Source organism: Poromitra crassiceps (genome assembly GCF_964638095.1).
Source record: "Poromitra crassiceps genome assembly, chromosome: 5".
Taxonomy (NCBI): Eukaryota; Metazoa; Chordata; class Actinopteri; order Beryciformes; family Melamphaidae; genus Poromitra; species Poromitra crassiceps.
In genome coordinates this window covers 49,139,013-49,152,314 of record NC_139642.1, presented here as the reverse complement: position 1 = coordinate 49,152,314, position 13,302 = coordinate 49,139,013, and the positions used below count along the sequence as shown (strand labels likewise).

At 44.6% G+C, this 13,302-nt stretch overlaps 1 protein-coding gene across 1 annotated transcript; it reads right to left on the bottom strand.

Annotated features, from left to right (window-relative positions):
- Positions 1-9,752: 9,752 nt before the first annotated feature.
- sptssb (serine palmitoyltransferase, small subunit B) lies at positions 9,753-11,913 on the bottom strand (the record flags this gene model as incomplete). The annotated part of the gene is made up of 2 exons (XM_083636977.1): positions 11,829-11,913; positions 9,753-10,003 (listed from the first exon to the last, which is right to left on the bottom strand). The coding sequence occupies exon 2, from the start codon at positions 9,993-9,995 to the stop codon at positions 9,753-9,755; it is 243 nt and encodes an 80-aa protein (XP_083493103.1). The 5' UTR covers positions 9,996-10,003; positions 11,829-11,913.
- Positions 11,914-13,302: the final 1,389 nt, after the last annotated feature.

Below are 13,302 nucleotides of genomic sequence, written 5' to 3'. Positions count from 1 at the left end.
CTGCAAAAAAAAAAAAAAATTTTTTTTTTTTTTTTTTTTTTTTTTTTTGGCAGGCTGAAATATTAGGGGAGGTCCGGACCTCCCCGTCCTCATAGCTAGCTACGGCCCTGGTCACAGCAAGACTGAGCTTGAATGCAGTAATCAGCCTAGATAACTGACACCTGCTGCTCAGGGAGGAACTTGACACTCGTTTTGACACTCATTCCTTATTGAGGGGGCGTGTTTCAGTGGGTGTGCATACCCTCTATTGGATGAACTGATTAATGTCAGGTGTGCCTGATCACTGTTGTTGTGACTGCAGCAGTCAGGCACACCTGACATTAATCAGTTCATCCAATAGTGTAGGACAGGAAACCAAGATGCCGTACTCATTTCAGGAAGTAGTGGAGTTGTGCAAGTAGTCTATTAAAATGCTCCTCTTCACTAAGCCAGGTTTCAGAGCCGGCGACTCGAAGAAACTGAACAAACTGATAAAGAGTGTGCTGCGCTGTGCTGGGGACGACTCTGGAGCCCCTGGAGGTGGTTGTGGAGAGAAGGATGTTGCACAAGCTGCTCAAAATAATGGACGACACAACACACCCACTACACAACATACATATTGGCTGGACAACAGAGTGTTTTCAGTCAGAGGCTCCGTCAGCTCCCCTGCAGTAAAGACCGTTACAGGAGGTCTTTCATGCTCACGGCCATAATCATACAATAACTCCTGTGCATGCAGGGAGAGGAGACTCATCCTCTCCCTACCTCTCCTCCCCTCCCATCCCCTCCTATAATGACACTATTAAACACACATTGCTCATGCACATTGCACACTTTACACATTTTGTACTTACAGTGTACAGACATAGTAATACTATTATATAATATAATAGTGGACAGCTCCGGAAAAATGCAAGACCGCTGTAGTAGCTGTGTAAATATGTTTTGTTTTGCTTTTTCAAAATATTATAAATATAATAATATAAATATAAGTTCTCACCGACACCGACCTCTTTGTGTGTTTTTGATCTCAGTTAGGTTGTTGTTGTTGTTGTTGTTGTTGTTGTTGTTGTTGTTGTTGCTGTCATTGATGTTACTGCTGCTGTAACACCAGAATTTCCCTCTGGGGAAAATAAAGTACTCTATCTTGGCATCCTTTGGAAAACAAATCTCTCTCTCTCTCTCTCTCTCTCTCTCTCTCTCTCTCTCTCTCTCTCTCTCTCTCTCTCTCTCTCTCTCTCTGCATGTCGGGCTAATTTGGTATTATTCGGTCAGCAGCATGTCTTGCAAAAGTAGCAGCTCTAAACCAGTGTTGTAGCCTGATATCAGACTGAATTGTCAACTTGTTGGATTCAAAGGTCTGGACCCTGGGCAAAATCTTTTGCCCTATCTGATAAGATTTTTTGTTTTAGATGTTTTATTACAGAAAGTGTATGAAACCCATGAGCAAAATAGTCATACATTCTGTCATTGTGTTACTTATGGATGGAATTAGCATGGAAATAAATGATTCCCCTTTTTGCTGGGGACTCCCCTCAAGGACCCCGGGGATCCCTGTACCCCACTTTGAGAACCACTGCTCTAAACTGCACTTGTGACCATTGACAAGGCAACATTTTCACTGTGCTGTGAAAGTGAATCAAATGATCACCAATGTACTGCAATGAGCAGGAGATATCAAGAGTTCTCTCCTTGACCACTTGGTGGCAGACGTGTGTATAAAAACCAGCCACATGGCTGGTTACAGTCACTGAACATGAAATATTTAAGATAGCACATATTGGTTAAACATGAACAATTTTAATGTAGCATAATAACAGCAGGCATATATATACATAACAGATACAAATTATATGTGTATTATTTATAACAAACTAGGCCGCTGTTTACAATATCCAAATGATGGATTGATCCCCCCCCCATGTTTTTAATCTTCACTGTCATGGACTAACTTTTTTGTCCTGACTTTGACCATGGCCATGGTCTATATTTTGTGCTTGATATTGTACTGCTTATGTTGTTGTTTTTTGTATGAGTACAGGTTATATGGGTGCTTATTCACTGTCATCCTTGATTGCGTAATTGTCTTGTATGCTCTCTAGTGATTGGTCGGCTGATTGGCCCCTGATCACTCTTAACAAACACCTGTGTACTGTTGATTTTAACCTACCCCTGATGAAGGCAGATGTACTGCCGACACGCGTTGGGTTAAGCGTTGGGTAAAGGCTTTTTAACTTGGAGACTGAGTGCCTTTGGTTTTTGTAGTAGGGCCCACTGCCCAGCTACTTTTCTATTTTTCATGGACAAGAACCCCACCTCCGAATGAGCACCTCTCCACATTTTTAAGCCAAGCAGCGTTCTTCTTTTTTCTACTTATCCAAATGATGGAGTTGACCATTAGATTGTAGTGTTGACCTTGTATTCATAGTATTGTTATACCACCTCATTGAGGAACACAGCTGTTTCTTCTGTTTCTTTACTGATCCCCTTCCAACTCTTGCTAAGACCCACAGGTTGTGCAACACGCTCTCATATTAGTGAAAGTACATCAGATGTGTGAAGGTTTGGCTCCAGCTGCGGTTGCATGCCTTGCTGGGCTCAGAGTTTTATCAGAGCAGCCACTCCCAGCTCATATTGACTGATGTAACACAGATACAGAAGCAGGAGCCATTTCTTGAGGTGTGAAGCCCAATGATTCGCATGAATTCCTCCTCCATCTTTGACCAACAAAGGATGGGAAAGAATTATTACACAATCACTCCACATGCCACAGCACAAAGCAGACTCGTTAGAAAGAGAATACAGCTCCAGTTGAATGATGTTGCCATGGAGAAGGCATACTCAGTATAATGCAGAACAATTGCCATGCTCAAGCCATCATAATCCATCCTCATTTACCTGATGTCTGTTGTGGGTGTGATTCCCAAATTATGTTAGCTAATTACACCACATGGCTCATTAAGGTTTCATTTGACCTAATCTCTGCTCATCTGTCAGTGGTTGATTTGTTTAGAGCCTGGGTGTTCTTTTTATTATTATATGAGGCGTGCGGCCCAGCACATAACAGGATGTGAGCGGGCGAAACGGCAGGATCTGTACACTCAGGAAGTCCTGGAAGATCATCATGGACTCGACCCACCACCCGCACAACAGCCTGTTCTACCTGCTACCATCAGTGAGGAGATACAGGACCCCCAAAACCCACACCAACCCATTGAGGAATAGGGGGCACGGCGGTGCGGTGGTAGTGCTGTCGCCTCACAGCTAGAAGGTCCTGAGTTCGATTCCCGCCTGGGACGCTATGAGCGCTGAGGGTGTGTTCCCCCCATATCCTCAGTGCCTACTGCCCAGGTGGGCTATCGGTCAGAAAGGGCCTTTCTGTGTGGAGTTTGCATGTTTTCCCTGTGCTCCCTGGGGTTCCTCCATATATAACCCCCTCTAAAAAATGCAGAAGATTGTCGTCTAGCGGCGGTTGGAAGAAGTTGGTCCCTGGACGCTTCACTGCAGCTGCACCCCGCTCCTGGCCTGACCATGGAGGAGGACGAGCCAGGATAGGTCAAACATGGAGGACAAATTTCATGGCGCCTCCAAAGCATGTGTGTGTGTGTGTGTGTACTGACTGCCTTTCCTGAGACTCAACAATAAATAACACACACACACACACACACATACACACACACACACACACACACACACACACACGCATTTGAAATATTTATTTATGTCCACATAAATACAAGTATGCAAAGGACATAAACAGTAATAGTGCAGTCAATTGCTGGGAGTCAGTCAGTTACATGAGTGCCCAGACGGCAACCACAATAATGCATACACATAAACACACAGGATGATAACATGGCAGGTTGATATATACAGTTATACTGTAATGCAAGATAACGGTCAGTATCCACTTCATGGGTACAAAAAGCAGCGCCTCCTCCATATTGAGCGGCTGCCGATAATAGTAGATATTGAACAATATCTCGCTAACTGCTTGGCCCTTCTCTTTGGGAGACCAGCCATCTGAAGGCCTCTCACAACCAGCTTATGGACATGACCCAGGCTGCCAAATATGAAAACTAGAAGTTTACACCTGTAGCCCAGCTGTGAAATGGTCTGTTCTAGCTGTTGGTATTTCATCATCTTGGTTAGAAAGGCCTCCTCTAGGCTGTGGTCAAAGGTACAGCCAACCTCTAGAACAAACACCTCTCTACGATTTTCATTGACAACAGCAACATCAGGAGTGTTAGCTGGAATATTCAAGAACACATCTGAATCGTCACTACACAGAGTGAACATGCTCGGCTTCACAATAGAATGTTTAAAAAGCGATATTGAAGACCCGAAAATAGAAGAGATATCTTTTGATATCAGATCCACTAATCTGTCATGCCTACATATGTAAAGCCCTTTGTATGCATGGCAACCATTTAGGATGTGAGCCATGGTTTCAGTTATCTGTTCATGACCATGATGTATACAGTGAGGAGCATGACTGTCAGGAAGCCAGATGGAAAGATTGAGCTTGGTTGGTAGAACTTGCAGTCTTGCTTTTAGAGTGAAGATGATAATGCTCTCATCCAGAGCGACACTTTTAAACACTGCATGAGAAACAGAGTGATCTGCTACAGGGAGACATGCAAGTTTCCCTTGGAGTTTTAACTCAGTCCAGTGTTGACGTTGTCTTTGTTGTAGCGCCCTCATGAGGTGACCTCGGGCATTCGTTAGAGGGAGTTGATGATCTACTCCACAGATATTCACGGTTGCTCTCACAGAGATACTGGGGTCAGATATAACCTCTTCAGAGACATTCACTGCCTCTGAGTTAGGCCCCACCCACTCCAGGGCAACTTCACACCAGCCACATAAGTCATTCAGGTCAGGCCAGTCAGACCACACGCCAAAGCCAGGGGAGCGACTGTCCAGCTTCCCGCTGGGTTTCGTCTTGAATCCCAGGAAGTTAGAATCCGACCCACGTGCCAGGGGGACCTTGCGTCTTTTTAGGTCTATGAACAGAGAAGCTCTGGCGAGCTCTCTGACATATTGGTCATCACTGTTCAGCATATTTAAAAGATGGCCTCCTGTTTACTGTGAAATATGATGTCACGTGTACACACACACACACACACACACACACACACACACACACACACACACACACACACACACACACACACACACACACACACACACACACACACACACACACACAGAGAACACTCTCTCTCTTTCTCTCTCTCTCTCTCTCACACACACACACACACACACACACACACACACACACACACCGAAACAATACCTTGACTGGGTGCAATAAATCTGTGGTATTGACATTTGCACATTGCTGCTGCGCAACTTGCCTTGACTCCAAGGCAAGTGACTTGCCTTGCCAAGCCTCCTCCCTCAACATTGTTCAACAACACATAGTACAGGCTGTGACTTCATGTGATCTGTCATCCAACCTGCAGTCATTCATTTGAGGATGTTCTGGGATAAATGTTACATTGTGTTGGTTCAAGGTGTGGTGGAATTGTTCATATGGCTCCACATGATCTTATATTGACCAACTGAAAGACATGAGCTCACTTCCCACATAAAGACAGACTGACGGACAACACACACACACACACACACACACACACACACACACACACACACACACACACACACACACACACACACACACACACACACACACACACACACACACACACACACACACACACACACACACACACACACACACACAGGGTCCATCTGTCCTGCCACCTGATTTGACTGTTATCACAATCTTCCCTCAAAACAAACTTTTTAAATTACATTTTAATGATGGGGTTTGGTGCCTTGTAGCCTACTGTGTGTGTGTGTGTGTGTGTGTGTGTGTGTGTGTGTGTGTGTGTGTGTGTGTGAGCGTGCGTACGTACGTGTGTGTGAGCGTGTATGTGTGTGTTTGTGTTTGTGTGTGTGTGTGTGTGTGTGTGTGTGTGTGTCTGTGTGCATGTGCGTGTGTCCACATGTCTTTTGTTGTGCCTGCATGTCACACGTTGTGGCTGAACAATAGTCTGAGCCTATTACCATGGAGATAATCTCTGAAACACCACACACCTGTAGACTGGACAATGAACAATAGCACATATTGCTGGAGGTTGTGTGGTTGTTGAATCAAAGCCGTGCACGTGTGTGTGTGTGTGTGTGTGTGTGTGTGTGTGTGTGTGTGTGTGTGTGAAAGAGAGAGAGAGAGGGAGAGGCAGAGACAGGGAATGAACAATGCAGTATATATGTGCAGAGATCACTTGCTGTGACTTGAGCCAAAGTGGAAGGGGTTATCGCATGTTCACAATGATATTAATATTTGAATACTTTCTGGGGATTCCTTGTAAACTGAAACCTGGTGGTAGTGGCAATGCGGTTGTGCACGCGTGTGTACTTGTCTTCTTGGTGTCATGTACCTTTCTGTCTGTGTACCCGACAGTTGCTAGGAGTTCCCGACTTTTCTGTTAGAGAAACGGTGACAAGCCAGACTTAAAAAAACAACAGCAAACAATACCCACTGAGTGTCTGGGCCTGCTGCTGAGAGCATCTTGAGTCTGGAGATAGCTTTGTTTACACCTGGTCATTATGGAGATAACCTCTGACCTCTTCCTTCATGGGATACAAGTTAACATGTGAACAGTAAACAGAGGACAGCTCTTCAAAGACCCTCAGAAAAGGGTAACAATTCCAAGCACATGTAGAGTGCCTGAAGTGCACTGTGACAAAATGATAATAATTCTACAAGAGCTAGTTCCAGAAGAAACACAGAGGAGAGGACAAAACAAGATGGCAGTGTCCAGTTATACGTCATAAGCCTAACTGATAACCAGAAAAGTGTGATGAGGGAGGGCAGATGAGGGAAGGCCTCATCTGCCCTCCCTATGAATGATATCACAGGGAATAACATGATTCACCTGCAAAACTATTCATATCAGTGCTATGCCACACCATTTTATGTTATCCTTTTAGCATCGTTTAGATCAGAGGTTTTCAAAAGCTGAGACTGTGGGCCTCCCCTCAGACAAAGCTTGGAACCCCCCCTTTAGTTTACTTGCTTTCGCTCCATTCCTGGATGCCATGTTAATCCCAGACACTCAATAATTGAGCCAGAGCCAAGATAGCCTGATATTGCTATTTGACATATACAGACTACACCAAATACATTAAAATGTCTAACAGTAATATTCACCAAAACTACTGTATCTCTGAACTATCTCTTTAACCAAATCACACACATTTAGGCTAATTTGATAATTAATGTAACCACTAAATGTACGCCCCCCCCCCCCCCACACACACACACACACTTCTATTCAGTCACTGTGCCTCCCCTGAAACTGTTTGGAGCCCCCCTGTGCCCCCCCCCTCCCTTCTTTGAAAACATCTGGTTTAGATGCTGTCCCACCAGATAACCCAACATAGTGGGTTTCTTTCAGCCTGTACATGGGTTCAGATTTCTCATAGCTCTGCAGCAGCAGAGAGGGTGGAGGCCTGGGGACCAATAGATGTCCACGGGCAGTGCAGCCTCCGGTAAAAGGAGCTTCCCAGAAAATAGGCTGCCTGCTATCTGCAGGTGGGGAAAGCTAAGCCTGTGGGCACTCATTCCTGCACTGAGGAGGAAGAACTGGTTTGGTGGCTCTGCCTCTTATTGTGTCAATGCAATAATATTGCACATGTATTATATGTGGTACAGTCCATTGTGTCAGGAATGTGCTATCCAGTACCCAGGCTTTTGTGTTTTTGTCCTTTGACCTTTGACCTTTCTGCCCGTGGCAACCGCTCTGCTTCTCTGACAGATGCTGTGCAGCAGATCGTATCAATACATATTCCCCCACTGTCAGTATGCACAGACATTCATATCAAGCGAACCTGAGCAAAACAATCAAACAACTGTCAAGGTATTTTTTTAATGTCTTTATTTTCTGAACATTGCTTGGATTGCTATAATTATGTAAATAAAACATACATATTGATGAGCAAAGAAGTACAGACATCTAATGGTCTTAACGCTTCATTCTGCATACAGGAAATGTGGGACTACTGCAGCGATTTAACAAAACTGAAATTAAATGACACAAACTGGAAAGATATAGGAGCACTTTCAGTTTGAGGAAACACAAAAAATAAATGCTGCATTGTTTATGGCCACAAGAGAACATAGATATAAATAATCAAACAAGTTTGGTAATTGACATTGTAACCAGCCAAGCTTTACCAATGCATATAAATACAGTATAACTCCATAAATAGTTCACTTATAGATCATGTACAGATTGTAATCAGCAAGCCAAAGAAGATAAATCAAAGACCATCTCAAAAACACAACTAAATGAAATGCTGATCACGACTACCAGATACAGACTGTACTGTACCTTATGCTCTCCAGTTCATTCTCTACAGTTCAACTATAGGTCAGGAAGAGAGTGTTTTGTTTGGCCAGTCAAAGACTTTGCTTTTCATTCAGGCCAATTTGACTGAAGTGACTCTGCGTTTTTGCATGCGATTCAGTTTCTATTTGAGTTAAGAGGCTGTTGATCAAGTGAAGCCCTGTCATTAAAAAAGCCAAGCCTAAAATACAAAGGAGTGTTATATCAATATTGCTCATGCTTAACGTTGAGCACACCTTCCGAACATACCAACAGTTAAAACACTGGAGATAACAGCTTATTACTCACTTTGACCAATCATTTGATAGATGCAGGCAGGGGACAAACGTTCCACAACTGTGTAACAGTTCCCTGATCCCTGATTAAAATCAATCAATCAAATCAATCAAATCAAATATCAAATCGCATAGCTGGGGCTTTTCTCCACACTCTTCTCTTTCTCTTCAAAGATTAGATGACTTCGTGAGATGTTCAATGTGCCCTGCTGCCGGTTAGCATTACAGTGCATTAAGGTAATTAAACAAAAGGTGATGGTGGTTCTGATACAAAACCATAAATCAACCAGTAATGTTAAGTGCACGTCATCATGTCGGGACCAGATTGTCTCCTTCTTTATCAGGGGAGCGATTACTGTAAATCAGTGACAATGACATTACAGATTAGGCAGATATAAACACACACACACACGCACGCACGCACGCACACACACATGCACACACGCGCACGCACACACACACGCACACACACACACACACACACACACACACACACACACACACACACACACACACACACACGCACGCACACACATACTCTCACACAAAAGGTGTGATGGAGGGAAGGAGGTGTAGTAGCAAAGTACATATATTTGTTGACAAGCATGCAACTAAAGCACCCACGTGTTGCCCTATCATGCAAAACCCAGAGGTGGTCTGCACTCACACAGGACACATGGAGATCAAAATACAACAAACAGAAATAGGACAAACAACATTTTGACAAGACGTTTCACAGTGAGGAGGGTGTGAATGTAATGTAGCGTGTCTAATACCATGGGGTAAGGCCAGAGGGTTTCGGATGTAAAGAAGATGGCAAGGATCATATTTCCAGAATATTCCACAAGATCTTCCTTCCTGGATTCAGCCCGGGTGGGCCGGGTCGTTCAGTGGCTCGGGAAGGGGGGGGGGGGGTGAGGGGGGTGTTGAGAAGATGATGATGAGAGTGGACAGGATCAGGGTGGTCAGTGAGCTAAGCAGCCATGTTAGTTATGGATTTCAGGGGACTCATGCTGGTCCACCCAGTGTCTGTCTGCCTCTCTCTCCTGCTCTCCTCCATCCACTCTCTCTCTCCCCTTTAGTTCATGAGTGCCATGGTGCTCTCAGGCTGGCCACCGATGATCCCGGAGAAAAACTCCAGCGCCAAGCGCACGTGGATGGGCACAAAGACGTATGAGGTGTAGACCACCATGGAGATGGCAGAGAAGAGGATGGAGTTGAAAATGGACTTCTCCCAGGGTTCCAGGACATATATGCCAGTGGTGAGCAGGTACTGGTAGTACAGCCAGGCCAGGTACTCCCTCAAGCTCTTAAAGTACATCCTGTAGGCTGGAGGGAGGGAGGGAGGGAGGGGGGGTGTCATGAGAGCCAGGCCATAAGGAAGGGATGGGGTGAAGGAGAGAGAGAGCGTGTGCGCGCGAGAGAGCAAGAGAGATGGAGAGAGAGAGGGAGGAATGAAAGAGAGTGGATACAAAGACTTAAGAAATGGTAAGAAAGGTCATGTCGAAATGGAGGAGGCGTATGAAGCATCGGAGGCATGGTGATGTCACATGATGGGGGGAAAGCACAAGCAAGCCACAAGACACACATGAGCTGCACAGAAGACGGGTTAAAAACAACAATGGTGGAAGCTTCTACCTCTGGACTAGTCATGTCAGTCTGACTGTGACACTATTCAATGTTTTGCCACATGCTGAAAAAGTCTGACCTACAGTAACAACTATAATCTGTATTTTAGGAAGCATACAATAGTAAATAAGGAAGGATGCTTAATCAATCCACCAGTGATTACTTGCTTTTCTGAAAAAGGTACCAGTCATAGATGGAAGAATCATTGTAATATAACTCCCATTATGTTGCATTAAGATCACAACATTGATTTATTTTTTTAAATTGACCAAACAGTGTGTATTTTGATGTTTGGTGTGTGTGTGTGTGTGTGTGTGTGTGTGTGTGTATGTATATATATATATATATATATATATACGGTATATATATATATATATATATATATATATATAAATGGCCATCTCTGTCGTGCCCTACACATTATCCCAGGGATAGTCTGTCGCTGGCCAGCGAGACTACCCCAGGGATCACTTTTGTAACTTCTAGGCTACAATGGGCAAGCACTCCTTGAAAAAACTGCAGTAGTTGTGGTTCTGTGTTTACTAATGAGGAAGCGTGAGGTGGAATTAGGAGCAGACACCAAGCCCCTCTCAGCCCGAGTCAGGAACCTGAGGGGGCGATCAACCTGCTCCTGTTGCACCTCAGGGCTCACAGCAGTGGGGTGGGGAGAGAAACACTGATGAAATTAGACCCGGGGGGCCCCACTTGGACCAGATGACATGAAATCGTTCTGGAAAAACTTGGCAGAGTATTCCTATTCCTATTCTCTCACACACACACACACACACACACACACACACACACACACACACACACACACACACACACACACACACACACACACACACACACACACACACACACACACACACTCCTTATTCTGTTTGTTTTGCTTGTGGTGTTTATACTTAACTTAATTGTAGATACAATTTTACTTCCCCACCATAATGACCACAAAACAAACAATGTGTCTGTGTGATAGATTAACACCGCCACAGGCACAAACTGCCACAGGGGAGGGGCGGGGGCAACGGTTGCGCTACAGGTGCGGGTCTAAACTCACCTGACGTGACACTTCTAGAATATACTATAGCCTTTGGAAGCAGAGGATGTAGGGGAAGCGAGGAAGGAAGCTCATTATCAAATACTAGAGGATGCTGAGACGTGCATGTTGTTAAGAAAGCACCACAGCTTTATAGTAGCTAGCTAATGACTGAACCAATTATGCCGCTTTAAGGTTCATCCGTTATGATGGCCCCCTCTTTAAAATTGAACTGACTAAATTGGCTACAAATAGCCCACTTTGGCAAATTTGTCACTCAAAATGACACAAGAAGACGTCAGCAAAAATTTTGCTTCCTAATGGCATAATAAGACTATGCAATGAGATTGAGATTTGTAATAATCATACAGAGGGAATAGACAATTATGTAGGCCAGGCCAGTCTACTGGCCACGCCAGTCTACTAGTAGCCTAGTCTGTAGGCTAATGCAGCCTACATATAATAGAATCAATGTTGACTCACCTCAGCAGCCGACTCGAGATCCCTACCTAGATATTGGCTATGTGTGAGATTATTGTGGGACGCGCTAGACAGCAGCCCGCGTCCCACTACTGCTCCGTTGCTTTGTGTAAACGAAAAGCTGCTTCACCAGTTTGCCAGTGGCCTATATGTAGTAGGTCATACACACTCTCAGCATGACACCACACCCACTACTCGTGTTTACACTCACCTGGTTCAGACGTGCAGGTGCAGTGAGTGACCGGAGGCATGTGTTGTGTTTGTGCAGCCGAAGGGAAACATTCCCCGCATTTAGAAACAGATTAGGAATCACTTAATATGCAGGATGTAGTAAGTTCCCCCTGGAAATTGCCATAAACCCGGTGCGGTACTATGCGCACGTTGCGCATCATCTTCACAAACTTTCCGTCCGCCCGGAGCCGGGCCGCGTCGCATCGTCCACCATGCTGCAGCCCACCGGCCGCGGTACGGCCTGTGACGTCACGTAGGCGCTCAGTAGCGCTGCTCAGTTTTTAATTGGTCTACTACTGTAATGGAGAAGCCAGAAGGATCAAACAAAAATGGCCAGAAATCCATTTAAAGGCATACACTGAATATACAAAGTATTAGGGATATGCATAATGTTCCTGTTATTGAGGTGCACATAGGCAACCCATCATATAGCCTCCTTTTAAGCCCTTATAAACGTTCAACATTTTAATAGACGTCAAAGAAAAACCACGTTTATTACACATTTATGACGAGAAATTCTTTACACAGTTCTGAGCTGCATCTCAAATTAATCTTCATGTTCCCATCTTTCAGATGTGTACCACTTCTATGTGGCATATAGCCTACTGTTGACCTGCTATCTCACACCCCCCCACCCCCAAAAAGGGACAAAAATTGCCATCTGGTAGGGAGGGGTGGTGGAGTAGAGGGGGGAACATCAAGTCAATTTCTTTTCCAGACAACACTCCTTGGGCCACATGTGAAAAATTTATTTAAATTCTGAGATTAATCACAGATTTCTGAGGACAAAATCTGAAGTTGGGGTTTAAAGTCAGAATTCTGAGCTGGGACCGGTCTACATCCTTCCTAAATGCTGTACTCAGTGCCACCCTTGATTGAGTCTGTGCCCCATTTTGGCATTGTTTGTGCTGTGTGGTGCAACATAGCTGGGAATTGACTTTTTTCCCCTCCTTCTGCTGCCCCCCCCCCCACCACCCCACATTGCATTAAGCATGGCCTGCCATCATAATGTAACCCCAACCATACGTCTCCATTTGTATTATGGAGAACTTAATATGGGTAGCCTACACTCTCCTACATTAAGAGAAAAGGGCTGCACACGAGTGGGGCTAGGCCATGATGTAGGTAAACAAAGGCAGATTTAAGAAAAGCATTTATGTAAAAAGAAATGCCAATATCTAATTGGATATTAGCATGCCATTCACGTGAATTCCAGTAGGCTACAGACTTGGTAGGTGGTGCTACA